General features: G+C 41.3%; 1 protein-coding gene across 1 annotated transcript; it reads left to right on the top strand.

Annotated features, from left to right (window-relative positions):
- The first annotated feature begins 4,709 nt into the window (after window positions 1-4,709).
- On the top strand, window positions 4,710-7,210 carry LOC122998976 (homeobox protein six1b). Its single transcript, XM_044376031.1, has 2 exons — window positions 4,710-5,647; window positions 6,494-7,210. Exons 1-2 carry the CDS (start codon window positions 5,088-5,090, stop codon window positions 6,786-6,788), a joined length of 855 nt encoding a protein of 284 aa, XP_044231966.1. The 5' UTR covers window positions 4,710-5,087; the 3' UTR covers window positions 6,789-7,210.
- Window positions 7,211-15,724: the final 8,514 nt, after the last annotated feature.

The raw sequence follows: 15,724 nt of genomic DNA, 5'->3' as shown, positions 1-15,724 counted from the left end.
AAAACATACTTGGGTGCGCAGTAAAATCAGGGAACTCCCCCAGAACTCTGGCCTTATTAAAAACACTGGCCTCTGATCTTTCAGATGGTTTCAAAGCTGACATTTAATGCGGCACAGCAGACTGCGAGCCATATGTAACATGACCTGGGGAGCACGGTACTCCACTGCTCCACGTCCCACTAATGAGAGGGCAGGGGTCAGCGGGTACCAGCCTGCTCATACAGACCCACCAATACCGGCTGAGCAGCTCCTGCTCCTCAAGCCAGAAAGAAACTGAGGCTACTATCAGCTGCTAGCAAGTTGTGGAAAGAAGATGTTTATGTGAATTATAACAGGCAAACAGTTTTTCTTGAAATAACTGAGTTGTTGCTGGACAGAGTAGTGAAAAAGTGTAGAAAAGAGAAGATGCAACCATAATGATTCACCGGTTGGTTCTGGACTAAAAGGATAGAAAATATAAGTCATATGTGTGTGTTTGTGTGTGTGTGTGTGTGTGTGTGTGTGTGTGTGTATGTGAGGGGGGATGCACACACACTACCACCCACACACTGAGAGAGAGAGAGAGAGAGACAGACAGAGAGAGAGAGAGAGGCAGCAGCTGGGAGGCAGCATCATGTCCACAGTGGTCAAACGGTATTTCCCAGAGAGAAAAACACCACTTTGTAACAGGAGCAGAGCAGATGAAGCCCGAGCAGTGGAGATCATGGACACATACACACACACACACACCTGCTTCTCAACTGTCTGACTTCTAAAACTTTATCAACTCATCCTCACAGGAGTCACAGCATTGTGATGGCGCCCCCTCCCTGCCAGCAGGCACACATATGGGGAACGCAGCACGTTGAAATCGCTCCTTTTGTTTGTTTACGTGTTTGTCCCGGCCGTCCGGTTTGTTTACCTATCTCAGCCCTGCAGCTAAAAAAGAACTAAAATAATAATTACCCCCCAACAACGTAAGTCTTCATCTATATGCCTGTGGCGTGTTTACCGAGCAGATCACTGTAAAAGCCGAGGCCGTAATTGCATATTTGTGGATGTGGCCCTCAGAGGAAATGCGTAATGATTTTGATGGAGGTGGTGGTGGAAAGGGGAGCGGGGGGGGGGGGGGGGGGTTCTAACTCCAGCGCACTTGTACCAGGTCTAATTTTCCAACATGACAGGAAACTCTGTTAAGCTGATAATTGCAGCTCCAATTTCATTTAACTCACTCATGTCAACAGTTGTGTTGTGTTTTGGAAGAAGGAGCTGCCTTTTTTAGAGCCTTTCACCTCACCGGAGAAACCGCTTTAAACTCTTAATTAAAGACACATTTAGGACACTTGAATTAACCAGAAAGTCTGAGTGGCGCTCTACTGATTAGATTAACTCATTTGCCAATTAATATGCAGCCTAAATTAGCTCGATGTTGGATGATATTCCTGTGGTTGGATTAAGTTTATTTCAGGAGTATTTTTTTTTTTTTTTTGCTGTGTGGCAACACTTTTAATAAAACTGACTTGACTTATAAATCAAGACTAATATGCTGTTTCTGTCTCTGTTGTTTTTATGTTTTTATTTATTTATTTTTTGTGAGGTTTTCTTTTTTCCTCTCGATGTCACCAAATCCATCCCCCTTCCCCTAAAAAACTCCAAGCTAAATCCTCTGAGGACTGCATCCGACATTTTTCACTTCATTTGAACAGTATAGACTTTGTTCCAGTCGATACAGCTGAAATATCACTTTGCATTTAGATTTTTAGAGTGAAAAACATCTGTTTTCCGTTTCGGTTTTCCTCCATATTCTTTAAAATATAAACTCGCCGAATAGGAAACACGGTCTTTTTGATGATGACATTTTTATGAAGTGTTCTCTGGAGTTTTCACTTGAGCCCTTCTTTCTCTCATTTTCTGCCACTGGACTGCAGTGTCACTGTTTGTTTGTTTTTGTTTTTGATTTTTTTAATTTGCTATTGCTTCTATCATTAATTAACACGTTTTCACCACCGGATTTCTATCATGAAGTGGAATAATTTAACAGAGAAGGGATCACACACACACACTCCAGCTCGATTGGGCCTCATATTAAACTACTATTGAGAAATAGCAAAATGTTTATTTCTCGGGGTGAACTTATCTGACTCATTGAGTTTTTTTTTCCGGAAAAGCAGTGACTAAAACCTAGGACATCCATGATATGTAGCAACCCTGCAGAGAGGTGAGTTATTGCGGTTTTGGAGGAGAAAAAAAAACTGTAACGAGAATCAGAAGGCTACTCTCTGCTCTCTGAAAGTCTCCTGAAAGGAGTAACGAGTGATAGCCTACCTAAGTATTGCATTACTTGTCGGGGGTATAAGGAGTCCATGCACGCAGCACTGGCCGTGGCAGAGGCGGAGAGTCCACATCTTGAAATAATCTCGCCCCCCGGGCTGCTCGGGTTAAAGGAGGAGGCGCGGCGCAATGTGGTAGAGATATTAGAGAAACCCGAGAGCCGCTCATCAGACAGCTCATTTACTGAAGCACTGAGGTTTTTACACAGCCTGAGAGCAGCTAGACCCGGAGCTTAAGTGGCCTGAGAGTCTGCATGTCCACTAAGGGTACATACACATCAAAACTGACATTACAGGAACTACTATTTAAGTCTTTTTCAGCAATATATCACAATTATTCTGGTTGAGTCTGTACTGAAAATGTAAATGAATAAAATAATGATGACTTATTATTGCAGAATACTAAAAAATTCTATGTATCATATTAAAGTTTCAGGTTTATTTTTCCTCTGCAGGCACGTTTTCAACAGTAAATGCACAATATTTATTAAATAAAACAATTTAAATGAACTCCAAAAGATGATATAGTTACTTCAGGTGTGTTTCTGCCAATCAGCTGATGAGATAAATATTAATTTCATCATGGTGAGATAAGATGGTTAGGTCCAGTCTAGTATCTGGCAAAGAGTGAAAAGAAATCATGTAAAAAAGTTGATGTTTTTTGGTTTCACACCTGACACAAGGAGCCAAAACTGAAACACTCGTCTTCACTAAATTGAAAAAAATATATACATCAGTAGCCTAAATGTATGCCTTCATGCCTTTATATTCAGATTTTTTGTATTTTACGAACACCATTTCAAACGTGTGTGTTGGTAAAATCTGTCAGGTTGAATTTGTTAGGTTGAATTAAAAATATCAGATTTTCCAGTTTGTGGCTGTTCAGAGAAGATGATCTCTGTTTTTTCAGGTGTCTGTCGCCTCAAAAACAAAAGTTCAAAGCAAACCTTCGCAGTAGAAATCTTTTAGGAAAGGGGTCATCTTCTCAAAATGTTTTGGACGAATTTGTTTTAAAGTGAAATATTATTTTCCTACAGGCCAAATCTTGCATCTTAACGTATTGAAAGGGAATCCAGTTTCAGACTGTGGTGCAGATAAAGAAATGTGATCTATGGCTCAAACCAACAACTGCACCACCAAGAAGTGTCGCAGAGAACTCATTTACTAATGGATTGGTTTAGTGTTTCACCCCACAGAAAAAAAAACACTGGAGCCAGTGCGGTGCCCGTCTAATCCTTGAAATATAAATGTAGGCTGTGAATTCAGAAGCAGCTCTTAAAAAGAAAAAAAGAAAAAAGCAACAACAACACATGGTTATGTTGAAAACGAGAATGAAAGAGCAAAGAAAATGAGATAAATATCCGTTTATATCATATTCATTTTCAACTCTAGGTGGTCTTTAATGGGTGAAGATTTCCAAGAAAAGTCTCATGAATAAATTAAATTGATAAATTGTAACTTGACGCCAAGGCCTCAACATATCTAAATTCAAACACTCCCTTGTTTTGACAGTTCACCGTATTTGAACCATGAAGATACTGAATTTGTGCGTTTGTGCTCCAAATCCTGAAGATATTTGTCAAAAAGTCTAGCAGCACAAACCATCTGGTATTTCATATTACTCTCTCTCTCTCTTTCTCTCTCTCTCTCACACACACACAAACACACACACACACACACACACACACACACACACACACACACACACACACACACACACACACACACACACACACACACTTAAGTGGCTTATTTCCTACTGGTGGTCTATGGCCCATAACACGTTTGGCAGGTAGTATGGGTTTCTCATATAAAGACGTGCGTAATGGCACGCAAAGACCCAATTATCATAGGAACTTATTAAATTATATCACCTCATAAAATAAACGGCCTCCGTAATTAATAGACTATGAAAGGCGGGGATACAATTAAATGTTCAATCTGCATGTGATTAAGGCGGTGGGCGTCAACCATGATCAGCATAAATGGTCAATAAAAAGGTGGGTAAGGAAGACCTCCAGTGGATGAAACAACAGAGAGGTAACCAAAAATCAATTAAGATTTAAAATGTTTATGTCTTTGTTTTTATTATAAAATCTTGTATCACTATGTATCCTGTTTTAAGTGTGCGTCTTAAAGATGTTTCAGCCTTTTGAAGTGGATAAACTTTCCTCCACAAATAAAAAGCTTTGTGTTTTTGTGGGTTTACTCTCCATTGGCCATGATTACTGATAACGTACGGAGATGCAGCGTGCGGTTTGTCCCACGTGGGAAATCCAAGCCTATTTGGTCATCATAGAAGATGTATATTCAGAACATGTTAATAAGCCTTTTTAAGAGGTCTGTAATAATTGATTAGTGTTTAGGTGCTGCTCTGCTCCCTCAGCTGAAGCGGGAGAGGGACTGTGGGGGCGGGAGGTGGGAGCGCTCCTATTTCAGCCCCTGACGCACTGCCTCTGGGGAGGAAACGGAGCTGCAAACTCAGTCCTGCTCTGCTGTACAGGGTGCAGGGCAGAGGGAGAGCCAATCACCGAAACGCACAGGCTCCCTTTAAGCCTGACATATCTCCAACAGGAACAAATTGTCCCAACAATCAACATCCCAATCTGCTGCGCGCATCAGGGGCTGGAGTGGAGTGGATAGCCTATAGGCCTGTGCTGCGCGGACGGGCTGCGCCGGATTGCATCGCGACAAGAAAACTTTAAAACACAGAAAAAATAAACGACAGCTATCGCTTTGGATACCAACGTTTCGGGCGGAGGAGTGAGCTCGGACATCATGTCTATTTTACCGTCCTTCGGCTTTACGCAGGAGCAAGTGGCGTGCGTTTGCGAGGTGTTGCAGCAGGGAGGAAACCTGGAGAGGCTCGGCCGCTTCCTGTGGTCTCTACCCGCGTGTGATCACCTTCACAAGAACGAGAGCGTCCTCAAAGCCAAGGCGGTGGTGGCCTTTCATCGGGGGAACTTCAGAGAGCTCTATAAGATCCTGGAGAGCCACCAGTTTTCTCCGCACAACCACCCGAAGCTGCAGCAGCTCTGGCTGAAGGCGCACTACGTGGAGGCGGAGAAGCTGCGCGGCCGGCCGCTCGGAGCTGTAGGGAAGTACAGGGTGCGGAGGAAATTCCCGCTGCCCCGTACGATATGGGACGGCGAGGAGACCAGCTACTGCTTTAAGGAGAAGTCCAGGGGCGTCCTGAGAGAGTGGTACACGCATAACCCTTATCCGTCCCCGCGGGAAAAGAGAGAGCTGGCCGAGGCCACAGGACTGACCACCACGCAGGTCAGCAACTGGTTCAAAAACAGACGGCAGAGAGACAGAGCCGCAGAGGCGAAGGAGAGGTACGTTTCACTGACACAGCCTCGGCGCTGCTTGTCATTTCTGCTGGTGAAAGAAATGTACGTTTTTTACATGTTTCAGGCGCAAATTAAGTTTCAATTTAGAAGGAGGAAAAAAAAAAGAGCCAAAATGTGGTTACAAACAACGAAAGTGTAAGAGAGTGCAGGAAGCAGAGTCACAACTCTCTGATAATATTCATACCAGGCCAGAAGTGACAAAGCAGGAAAAGAAAGTGAATTGTATTTCTTACAGGGATCATTTTGTTGCGAGTATAAGTTTGAATTTGTTTCTTCATTTTGGATGTGTTTGGTCCCCAAAATCAGACATGTCTTGCTAACAGTGATGGTGGGTAAACAGTAGCGTGTTGTTGACAAATGATGGACTTTCCTCAGTCTGAGCCTCAATTATAACATAAACTACACGAAATCTCAAGTGAATAACATATCCTCTGAAATATAAATTATGTGTTTTTAATAATGATAGAAAAAATTAAAAAGCATGATGGTCACATTTTTGGAAAATTGTTTTTTTCTTAGATTAAATTGTGTCACATGGGAATAAAATAACTCACACATCATATAATGCTTATAATAGTCATCCAACATAAACTAAAATAAATCCTCAAAATTGTACATTAAGATGAGTAGTAAACATATCTGATTCGTTTTTCTTCAGGGCCTGTTTCAATTATATTTTGTGCTGTTATTGTAAAATAATTATGGTTGCCTTGTTTACAATTTTTACACCTCTTTTTATCTCCAAAATGTTTCCTACAAGCCTCACATACATACTGATTTAATGCCCACCTCTAAAATATCCGTATTAATTCCTCCTGTTGTCATTTCCAGAGAGAACAGTGAAAACAACAACGCAGGCGGCAACAAACAGAACCAGCTGTCCCCGCTGGATGGAGGAAAGTCTCTCATGTCCAGCTCGGAGGACGAGTTTTCTCCACCTCAGAGCCCCGACCAGAACTCAGCGCTTTTGCTCCAGGGCAACATGAGCCACCCCGGGGCCTCCGCTTACTCCATGCCCGGCCTCGGGGCCCCACAGCCGGTGCACGGCATGCACGGACACCCGCATCAACTGCAGGACTCCTTGTTGGGACCTCTAACCTCCAGTCTTGTGGATTTGGGCTCTTAAAGAGGCTGCCAGATGATTATATTTTACAAAAACCGACAAAAAAAAAAACAGAAGAGAAGAAGACTGATAAGTGTATCAGATTGAGTAGCCTACATGTATGAAATAACACTATAGTAGCCTACCTTATAATATAGACTGACTTGTCTGTCGTTAAATTTGGTTAGAACAAAACTCCTTTATGCGCTTATCCTGTCCTCCTCTGTCAGGAGGTTTTTTCTCATCTCCTGCACACGAAAACACACAAACAAGACCTTTCTGAAACTCTAAACTCAACGAAACACTTAACTGGACTGCCCATTTGCTTAATTTATGATATTTTGTTAAGATTAAAAAAATATAGTAACTTCCTGCAATGGAAACTAAGAGGTAACGTTTTCATTAGAGTCATGGTAATTAGTTTCCAATAAAACAAAAGTAATTCATTTGTCTCTGTGTTATTTGTGTATTTAGAGAGAGAAAAAATAAACTATAGCAGCTTTAAACCTGCACAGACCAAATGAAACGGGAAAATAATTATTGACAAATTACTATTAATTAACTGTGAATGAAAGGAAATCACATTATTAATTTTCCTATTACGAAATGTTGGTGTTTACCTTTTTTAATTACGTTTTGCCTGCTGTTTATGCTTTAAAATATAGACAATAATCGTCTAGTCGTGTAGAAATCGCATGAAAAAAAAATCTAAGAAGCAATCAAGTCAACACTGGTTAAATATGCATCTCTATCAAAAATATTAGGAGTCGTTATGCAGTAAAGATTAAAGCCTGCTCTACTGGTTCATTTGGCTTTTAACAATCATAATGGTAATTCAAAACATATCATTCAAACAGTCATAAAAGGGAAATTCAGTTATACAAATGTGAGTCAACAGGACCAGCTGTCTGTCAGGAGGCTGCTGTGTACACAGGAACCAGCACTGGTTTCTTTTGAATATCCTGTCTGTTCTTTAATACATGTTTGGCTGAAGGAGAAAGAGTTTTTTTGTGTTTTTTTTTTTTTCGTCATTTTTTAGCTGGAGTGCTGCGGATCATTGGCTTTTTTGTTGCCGTGTTTTCTTTGCTCTCTCCGAGAGTTTGCTCTGTCGGTTCCGGGCCATGGGAAAGAGCCACCACTCAACCTTTTACCAGCTCTGGATTTTTCTGACAAAAAAAATGGCAAACATCCCATATGAGAGAAAGAGAGAGAGAGGGAAAAAAAGTTAAAGTTCCCTGCCTGATGAAAATATCAAATATACTGTAGATGCCTCGCAAAGCAAAACAAAACATGATATGGGCTTTAAACAGCAATAGACCATAGGTTAAAGACCTATAAAATACAATCAGAATATTAGCAGACCCTTCCACCCTTATATACAATAATGATAATAATAACAACAACAACTAGACTGAAAGACACTGCTGTACATCTGTTGTACATTTGGAGGACAGAATATCAGAATATGGTGGCCTGAGAGCAGGAATCTGGTGAGGACATTGTCCCCCACCCCCTACACTCTTTGGGCTCATGTCAGGCTAAATTGTTTTGAGCAGAGAGCACCGAGGATTTCCTGAGCATAATCTGAAACAGTCGCTGCTAGCATTACTGCCTGATTGCAAAGATTGCCGGGCTGCAGGGCTGCAGCAGCACCCGGCTTCAGTGGAGGGACCCTGAGGTACTCTGCATCCCAGAGGCCTCTCTCTCTCTCTCTCTCTCTCTCTCTCTGTCTCTCTCCCTCCCTCTGTGTTTCTTTCAACCCCTCAGGTCTACTAAAATCACCCACAGCTTCCCATATGACTGTGTTTGAGTGATATGTCTGTTTGGCTGTCCTCATCAGACCCTCCATCTAGTCAGTGTTTCTTCTCTCCTTTTTGACATTTTCAATCTAATCAGTGAGAATCAGTGTTGGAAGAAGTGTTCAGATTATTTTTTACAGGTAAAAGTAACATACTAGAGAAGAAAGTACTCCATTACACGTAAAAGTCCTGCATTGGAAATTTTACTCACCGAAGCAGCAAAATGTACCCAAAGTATCAAAATGTAAAAGTTTTCATCATGCAGAATGGCCCCTATCAGTATTGTTTTGTTATTGCAGATGCACTGACATGTAGGCTACGCAGCATTTAAATGTTGTGGTTTGTCATGGGGAAGCAAATTTGAACTACTTTAAACACTGTTAGGCAGTTTAATATGTAAAAATGCATCATGTTTTATTAACTGTCTGTATGTTTTGTGTAAAATCTTAATCTGCAAAGTAACCACTTACTATAGATGTCAGATAAATGCAGTGGAGTAAAAAAAAAAAAGTACAATATTACCCCCAGAAATTTAGCAGAGTGTAAAGTAGCAAATGGAAATACTCGAGTAAAGTACCTCATAATAGTGCTTAAGTGCAGTACTTGTGTAAATGTACTTTCCACCATTGCAGAAGCTCTGATATATGGGTTTAATATCAAAAAACCAACAGAAAAATGTGATAAATGTACAGTATATTACAAAATGACTCCTGGCATAAAAGTTTTTTAATAAATTATATTATATTTATATTATTATTATATTTTTACTTTGCCCTAAAGCCTCTCCTGACACAGCTGTGACAATGTAGATTATATGACCAGTATGAGCAAACTTAAAGCATCAAGGGATGTTTTTCCAACAGAGCAGTTTGTGTTGTAACCCTCCATATTAATCCAAACTAATCTAATTTATTGAAAAGACAAAGACTACAATGGTATCACATGAGTACATTTCAATAAAATGCATAATATAATAGTCAACAACTCAAAGTATCCCACAGTATGTGGCCCTCAGCAGAGGTCAGCAGAGAGCAAATATTCACAAATTAACAAACAGGTGATCACAAAGCCACCAAAGTGACTCCTCATACCTGTTAATCTAATGACAGCATGTCCTGCACAGTAGAGACACAGCAAGGATTAAACAGGCTCTGTGCCACATGACAGAGGGAGACCATCAGAGTCACCTTCAGGATGTGCAAGAGACTAAAATCAATCCTGTACGGAAACTCTGACAGTGCTTTTAATCATGCTCGAATCCCTCGCTTCCGACAGCGAGAAAGTCTGCATTCATAAATCTATCTGCTGCATCAGCCTGTGTCAGTGTGTCTTTCTCATCACCCCGTGCGCAACAAGTGCAAGTGGGAGGCCTGCTGCTCCCATAGCCTATATATGACAAAAGCTTGGAGGTAACGTCAGCCCCCGAGTTCTCCCGTGTGCCAGTAACAACAGCTGCTGATGGCAAACAGAGTCCGAGTCATCAAAAGGGCATTTCATTTGTCATAGGCCTAAGTGGCAGTGGCTCTAAATCAACAGCAGGAAGGGCCCTGACGTGTGCAAATAAACATGGAGAGTAGCCCGCATGAGCCTGCGCCGTCCGCCAAAGCTGGGTTAATGTTTTCTCTGGCATCTACATCTCCTATAAAGACTAAAAAATCCAAAGCTGAGGGACTTTCGGTGAATTGCCTCTCCATGGTCTGGTGCCTGCAGGTAGCTTTACCCCACATGGGAGCCGGGTGTGAGACAGTTCCAGGTATCCATAACCACAGGCTGTGTGTGTGAGGGGTGTGTGTCGGGGAGGCTTCGGGGGGGGGAGGGAGGGAGGAGGAGAGAGGGGCAGGCGGGTGATGAGGGACAAAAGGATCTTTTCAGGTCTGCCTCAGAGGGGCGAGGGAGGGAGGGAGGGGGGAGGCGGTGGTGGTGGAGTGGGAGAAGGAGGGAAGGGGGGGAGGTAGAGAGATTTTCTTACCAATGATGCATGGATCTGACAATGTTCCTGCCTGGCCAGAGGCAGATGCAGGCCGTGTGTGTGTGTGTGTGTGTGTGTGTGTGTGTGTCTGTGTGTGTCTGTCTGTGTGTGTGTGTGTGTGTGTGTGTGTGTGTGTGTGTGTGTGTGTGTGTGTGTGTGTGTGTGTCTGTGTGCTCGCGCGCATATTCACGTGTACCAGACTTGAGAGTGAGGACATAAATCTGATTAAAGAAAAACTCACACAACATTTTCTAGATGGACGGCGGGCGTCTGTTGTATTTCTATGACATGAGACTATAGAGATCAGAGAGATCTGGGAAAAAAAGTTAATTATACTGATGTAGGAGCCAAACACCGCTTCCACTCACAAGAGTAGGAAGCCTTTTCGTCCGACAGGAAGCTCCTATGTGACAGAGCTGAAAGAAATATTTATCTCTTTCTCCCAGTCGGCTGAGTGATGCATGACCCAGAGTTCAGACAGGAGGAGGAGGAAACTCTGCAGATGATCCTAAACTATTAGGGTGTTAAATAGCATGTTGTGTGTCAAATGAAGGACAGCATCATATACATTACCTGATGAAAGGAGGAGGAGGAGGGGGGGGATTCTAATATACTACAAGAGGAGAAGACAGAGGACAAGATACGACGTGCGTGTAATGTCTACGAAAGAGGACTTGTATAAAAGAAATATGCCCAGGAGGCACAGGCTCATATAACAAACCCTTCCAGAGACAAAACCCAGCTCTGATTGCTGAGAATCAGATATCCATATATTTTTGGAGCTCGGAGAGAAAGGTGATAGTGGCATTAGTCTCATGTTTTTTGATCAGGAAAGTGACTTCAGTCTGGGATGTTTTTTTGGAACACTTTGGGGAGGACTTTATGGATTTTGTTGATGTTAGTTTCAGCCTTTTGAAGCCAAATTAAAACAGATGATCACACTGTTGACTGTAATTTGACTTTAAATATTTCTTCCTATGGGAAAAAATGAACAAAGCGGGAGATATTTTAAAGTAGGTGGCAGTAGAAGCTATAAATAGGAGTATTATTAGTTTATTATCATACTTGAGTGGAAATAAAAAGGTGTAAATATTCAATACAGGAGAAATTTAAGGTGAAGTTGGTTATTTATATTTTAGGAAAATGGTGATTGTTTAATCTCAATTTTGCAATCTTTAAAAAGCTTAGAGGATGCATTTCACACTAGAGAGTTTTCAATGTAAATGGAAGAAATGGAAGAAATGGACATCAGAAATAAAAAAAAAAGCCAGTTTACTTTTTTTCATGGATGACTAAACATTTATTACAAATGGCTCCATGACTTTCAGGTAAGGGTGGCAACATTTTTAATCTCTAATGGATGTAGTGAAGTTCATCAGTAAAAACTAACTTAAAGGAAAAGTCTGGTGTTATTATATTTTCCTTAATGTCAACAAATCCCATAAAAAAGACAAGATCAACAACACGTTTCTGTGGTCTCTCAGACTCAATCCCATTGGTTCCTATTGAAAATGTACATCTGTAAAAAATAAATAAATAAGGGTCAAAAAAATATAGTTTAATTTAAATAAAAGCCTCAGTAACATCCTAAAATATCTGGGCACTGTTTGCAAACTTTACTCACACAGAGGTAAATAGTGTATTTGTTGGGGACTATTTTCGGCGGCGGATTAATAAACGCTAGCGAGCATGTATAGCACAGCAGTGGGAGTGTGTATGTGGGATTAACTCAAAATAAACTAATGAGGGAACATGTCATCCAGCACAACAGTGTGGCTCATAGTGGGATCAATTCATTGTTGTCTTGGTCTTTTCATAAGATTTGTTGACAATATGAAAAATATAGAATAATCCCCACATTTATCTTAAGTTTACTGACTTAAAACCATAACATACAACTTCACAAAAAAAGACACTAACTTATATTTACTCTTTCATCCTTAGACTAACATCTACTCTACTGTATCCAGAAACTTGGCTGTTACCATAGACAGAGTGAACATAAATCAGCCCTCATGGCTCTTCTAAAGAAGCCAGCCATGACCAGAGTCATAATGACTGGCTTTAATGTCATATTATAGGCATGATTTCTCAGTAAAATGAATAATTGATCATTCTGTAGACTGTTACCACTTTACTGCTTGTTGTTCTGCTTTTATATCCACCCTCTAGACAGATCCACTGGTCCAAACAGACGCATCACTGTTTCTGGCTCAAGGGGCTTTCTGAGAGGGGCCGGGGTGGCAGACACAACAAGAGGAACTGGTATAGGATATGGGATAATGAAATCTACCTCACACTCCCGAGGGGCATCACCTCACCAATCCTGGGGCTCACAAATAGCTCAAGTAACCGAGAACCCCCTACATGATCCACACACCCGCTGTGCCCCAAACCACACCACAGCCACCCTCCACCAGAACCCTGCAGCCATGTGCAGTTTGTACTTTATTTGTTTGCCGAGTTTTGGAGTGACAGCACCCCGAATCTGAGCTGCCAGAGCTGAGCTGCTCCCCCCCACCTCCACCTCCCCCCTCGCCCTTCATCTCCGTACTGCAGAGCAGGCTAAAATACCCGTCTTGGTTCCACGCAGGAAAAAAAAAAAAAAGAAAAACATTCAGGAAATGAAAGTTGTAACACGATCCTCTGTGTGCCAAACGTCTCCCTGAGCAGGGACAAAAGGCCCAGAGAAAAGCTGCTGGACCTATTTTAGCCTGCAGATGATAGAAGAACAGGGAGGGAGGTGAAGAGCAGTGGTGCAAAGTAAATAAGTACATTTACTCAAGTACAATTTGGAGGTATTTGTACTTTACTGGAGTATTTTCATTTGATGCTGCTTTATACATCCATTCAACTACATTTCAGAGGGAAATATTGTACTTTCTACTCCACTACATTTATCTGACAGCTTTAGTTACTTTCCCAGACGAAGATTTAATACACATTTTTTGGCTTTTGACGTCTTACAAAAATCAGTGTGTCGTCGGGGTCACATTTCAGATGTCTATGAGTTGTTAATAGCTCCACCAAATAGTGATTTTTCCCTCTAAACTTCTGCCATGGTTTCATTTCAATAAATGTTCAAATGATCCAATACTTCACCAAAAATCAAAGATTAGAGAAAAAGCCCAAAACTGAAAACAGATTTGTGTATCAGAACTTTTTTTTTCTTCTTCTTTCCTCTCCCATTAATCATCTCACGACCCCTCAGATTTATCTAGGGACCCTTTGGAGGGGCCGATCCTTAGGTTGGGAACCACTGGACTAAACTATATAACTGTATATAAAGTAGTTGAAACTAGCTCCACCTCCAGCAGCTACAACAGTAACATGCTGCTCTAACACTGATGCTTCAGTATTAATAATCTAATGATGTCATATATGATAATATATCAGTCAGAGGGATGAAATGAATTTCTTTTAACTTAATACTTTAACTACATTTTGCTGCTATACGTGTGTACTTTTACTTAAGCAGGATTTTTACATGTAATAGAGTATTTTCACATTGCTGTATTAATACTTCTACTTAAGTAAAGGATCTGAATACTGGTAAAGGTAGGAGGGAAGATGCATACAGAATAGAAGGAGAAAAGATGAGGAATAAAATAAGCGTGAGTGAGGAATTAGGAGTTATTAAAATGCACAGACAGTGAAGGAGTGGAGGAGGAGGGGGAGGAGGAGGTAAGAGAGCTGCTGCGATGAACTCTTCTGTGCAGAAACCGGAGTGCTCCTGCAGCCCTCTGCGCTAGAGAGCCCCACATCCCACAGATATGCATGCACCAAGCAAAATAAACTTCCCATTCCGGCCCTGCAGTATGTTTTCCGACGGGCCTCTCCTGAGAGAAAGCCTTCATGACTCCTCATCCAGCGCTCACGGTCTAGTCGAGTGTATCCAAGATGGGGGCAGAGAAAGTCTTTAGATGTTCAACAACCAAGACAAGAAAATGGGGAGGGGGGGGGAATCAAACTTGCTTTCCACACCACCCACATAGGCTATTTATGAATGATGGAGTAATAGAGAGAAAAAGAGTCAGGGAATTATGCTGTTTGGTGAGAGCATTTTCCTCCCTCTCACCACTCGTGTGCCATGGCTGATCACCATGGTCATCCTGGCAGAGGGAGGGGGGGTTGGGGGGGGGGAATGCTCCACTGGTCCTATCACTGCTGACTGGTGCATTTGCGGCATGGTGTCAGCGGCCAGTGGTAATTACCAGGCTCTCTCTGAGTTACCGCTACACCAACGTGCCACCGGCTCTGGAATGCCAGCTAAGCTCTGTTATTAGGCACAGAGCTGCCACTGGACAGTAGGCGCTACTTCAGCAGACGCAGTGTCTATCTATCTACTGTATCTGTGAATGCATCACAAGCCTGTCTGTTCACATAACCTGAATGCATATCTTACCACGTATAAAGTACAGGCTGCAGGGGGCTAAATTAGTAGGATCTTTGTCATATGTGGGGAAACATGTTTATCAGCTATGGTTGTGCAGAAAGAAGGTTGTTTTTTTCACTCCACCAATATAATTGAAATGTCTCAAATAAAGCTGTATTCAGAGCAGCTGGGAAACATTTATGTAAATCTGCTCACACATCAAAGATGAAGCTCTCTCATCATGTCCTGTAGAGAAGATTTAACAGTCAGCACAATCAAAAAGACACCATTGTTTTTGTTGTTGATTTTACTGGAATATTTAACAAGATATTTCATGTTTACAATGGAACATCTGCGCAAGTTTTAAATAATTATGCAAACACATTAGTCTGGAGATACAAACCCCCGAAAAAGTAATGATTGAGCAATGTAACTGGTTGAGACATTATTAATTAATTCCAACATGTAATCATCGAGTGAGAATAACTATTCCGTAAACACTTTTTAGTTCTTTTTTCTCACACAGTGTGTTCATTTTGTGTTGCTTTCATAAAGAATTCAAATGTTTTAGCAGAAATCTTAACTAGTCATAAGATGCAAATCATTAGATTGTAGTTGGAGTCATTTGACTTTTACAGAAACAGAAGCTTTCAATGAAGTAATTAATTCACTTGCATTTGTTTTTATTAGTAATGATAAGCTTTTTTGCAGCCTGTTATGAAAAAGTAAATACGTATCCTGATTATCACCTCTCTATTTTAAATCAGTGCTGGACATAATCACAGCCAACTTGTTCTTTTCTACAAACAAACTCCTT

Source organism: Thunnus albacares, chromosome 15 (genome assembly GCF_914725855.1).
Source record: "Thunnus albacares chromosome 15, fThuAlb1.1, whole genome shotgun sequence".
Lineage (NCBI taxonomy): Eukaryota > Metazoa > Chordata > Actinopteri > Scombriformes > Scombridae > Thunnus > Thunnus albacares.
This window is presented reverse-complemented; position numbering and strand designations above follow the sequence as displayed.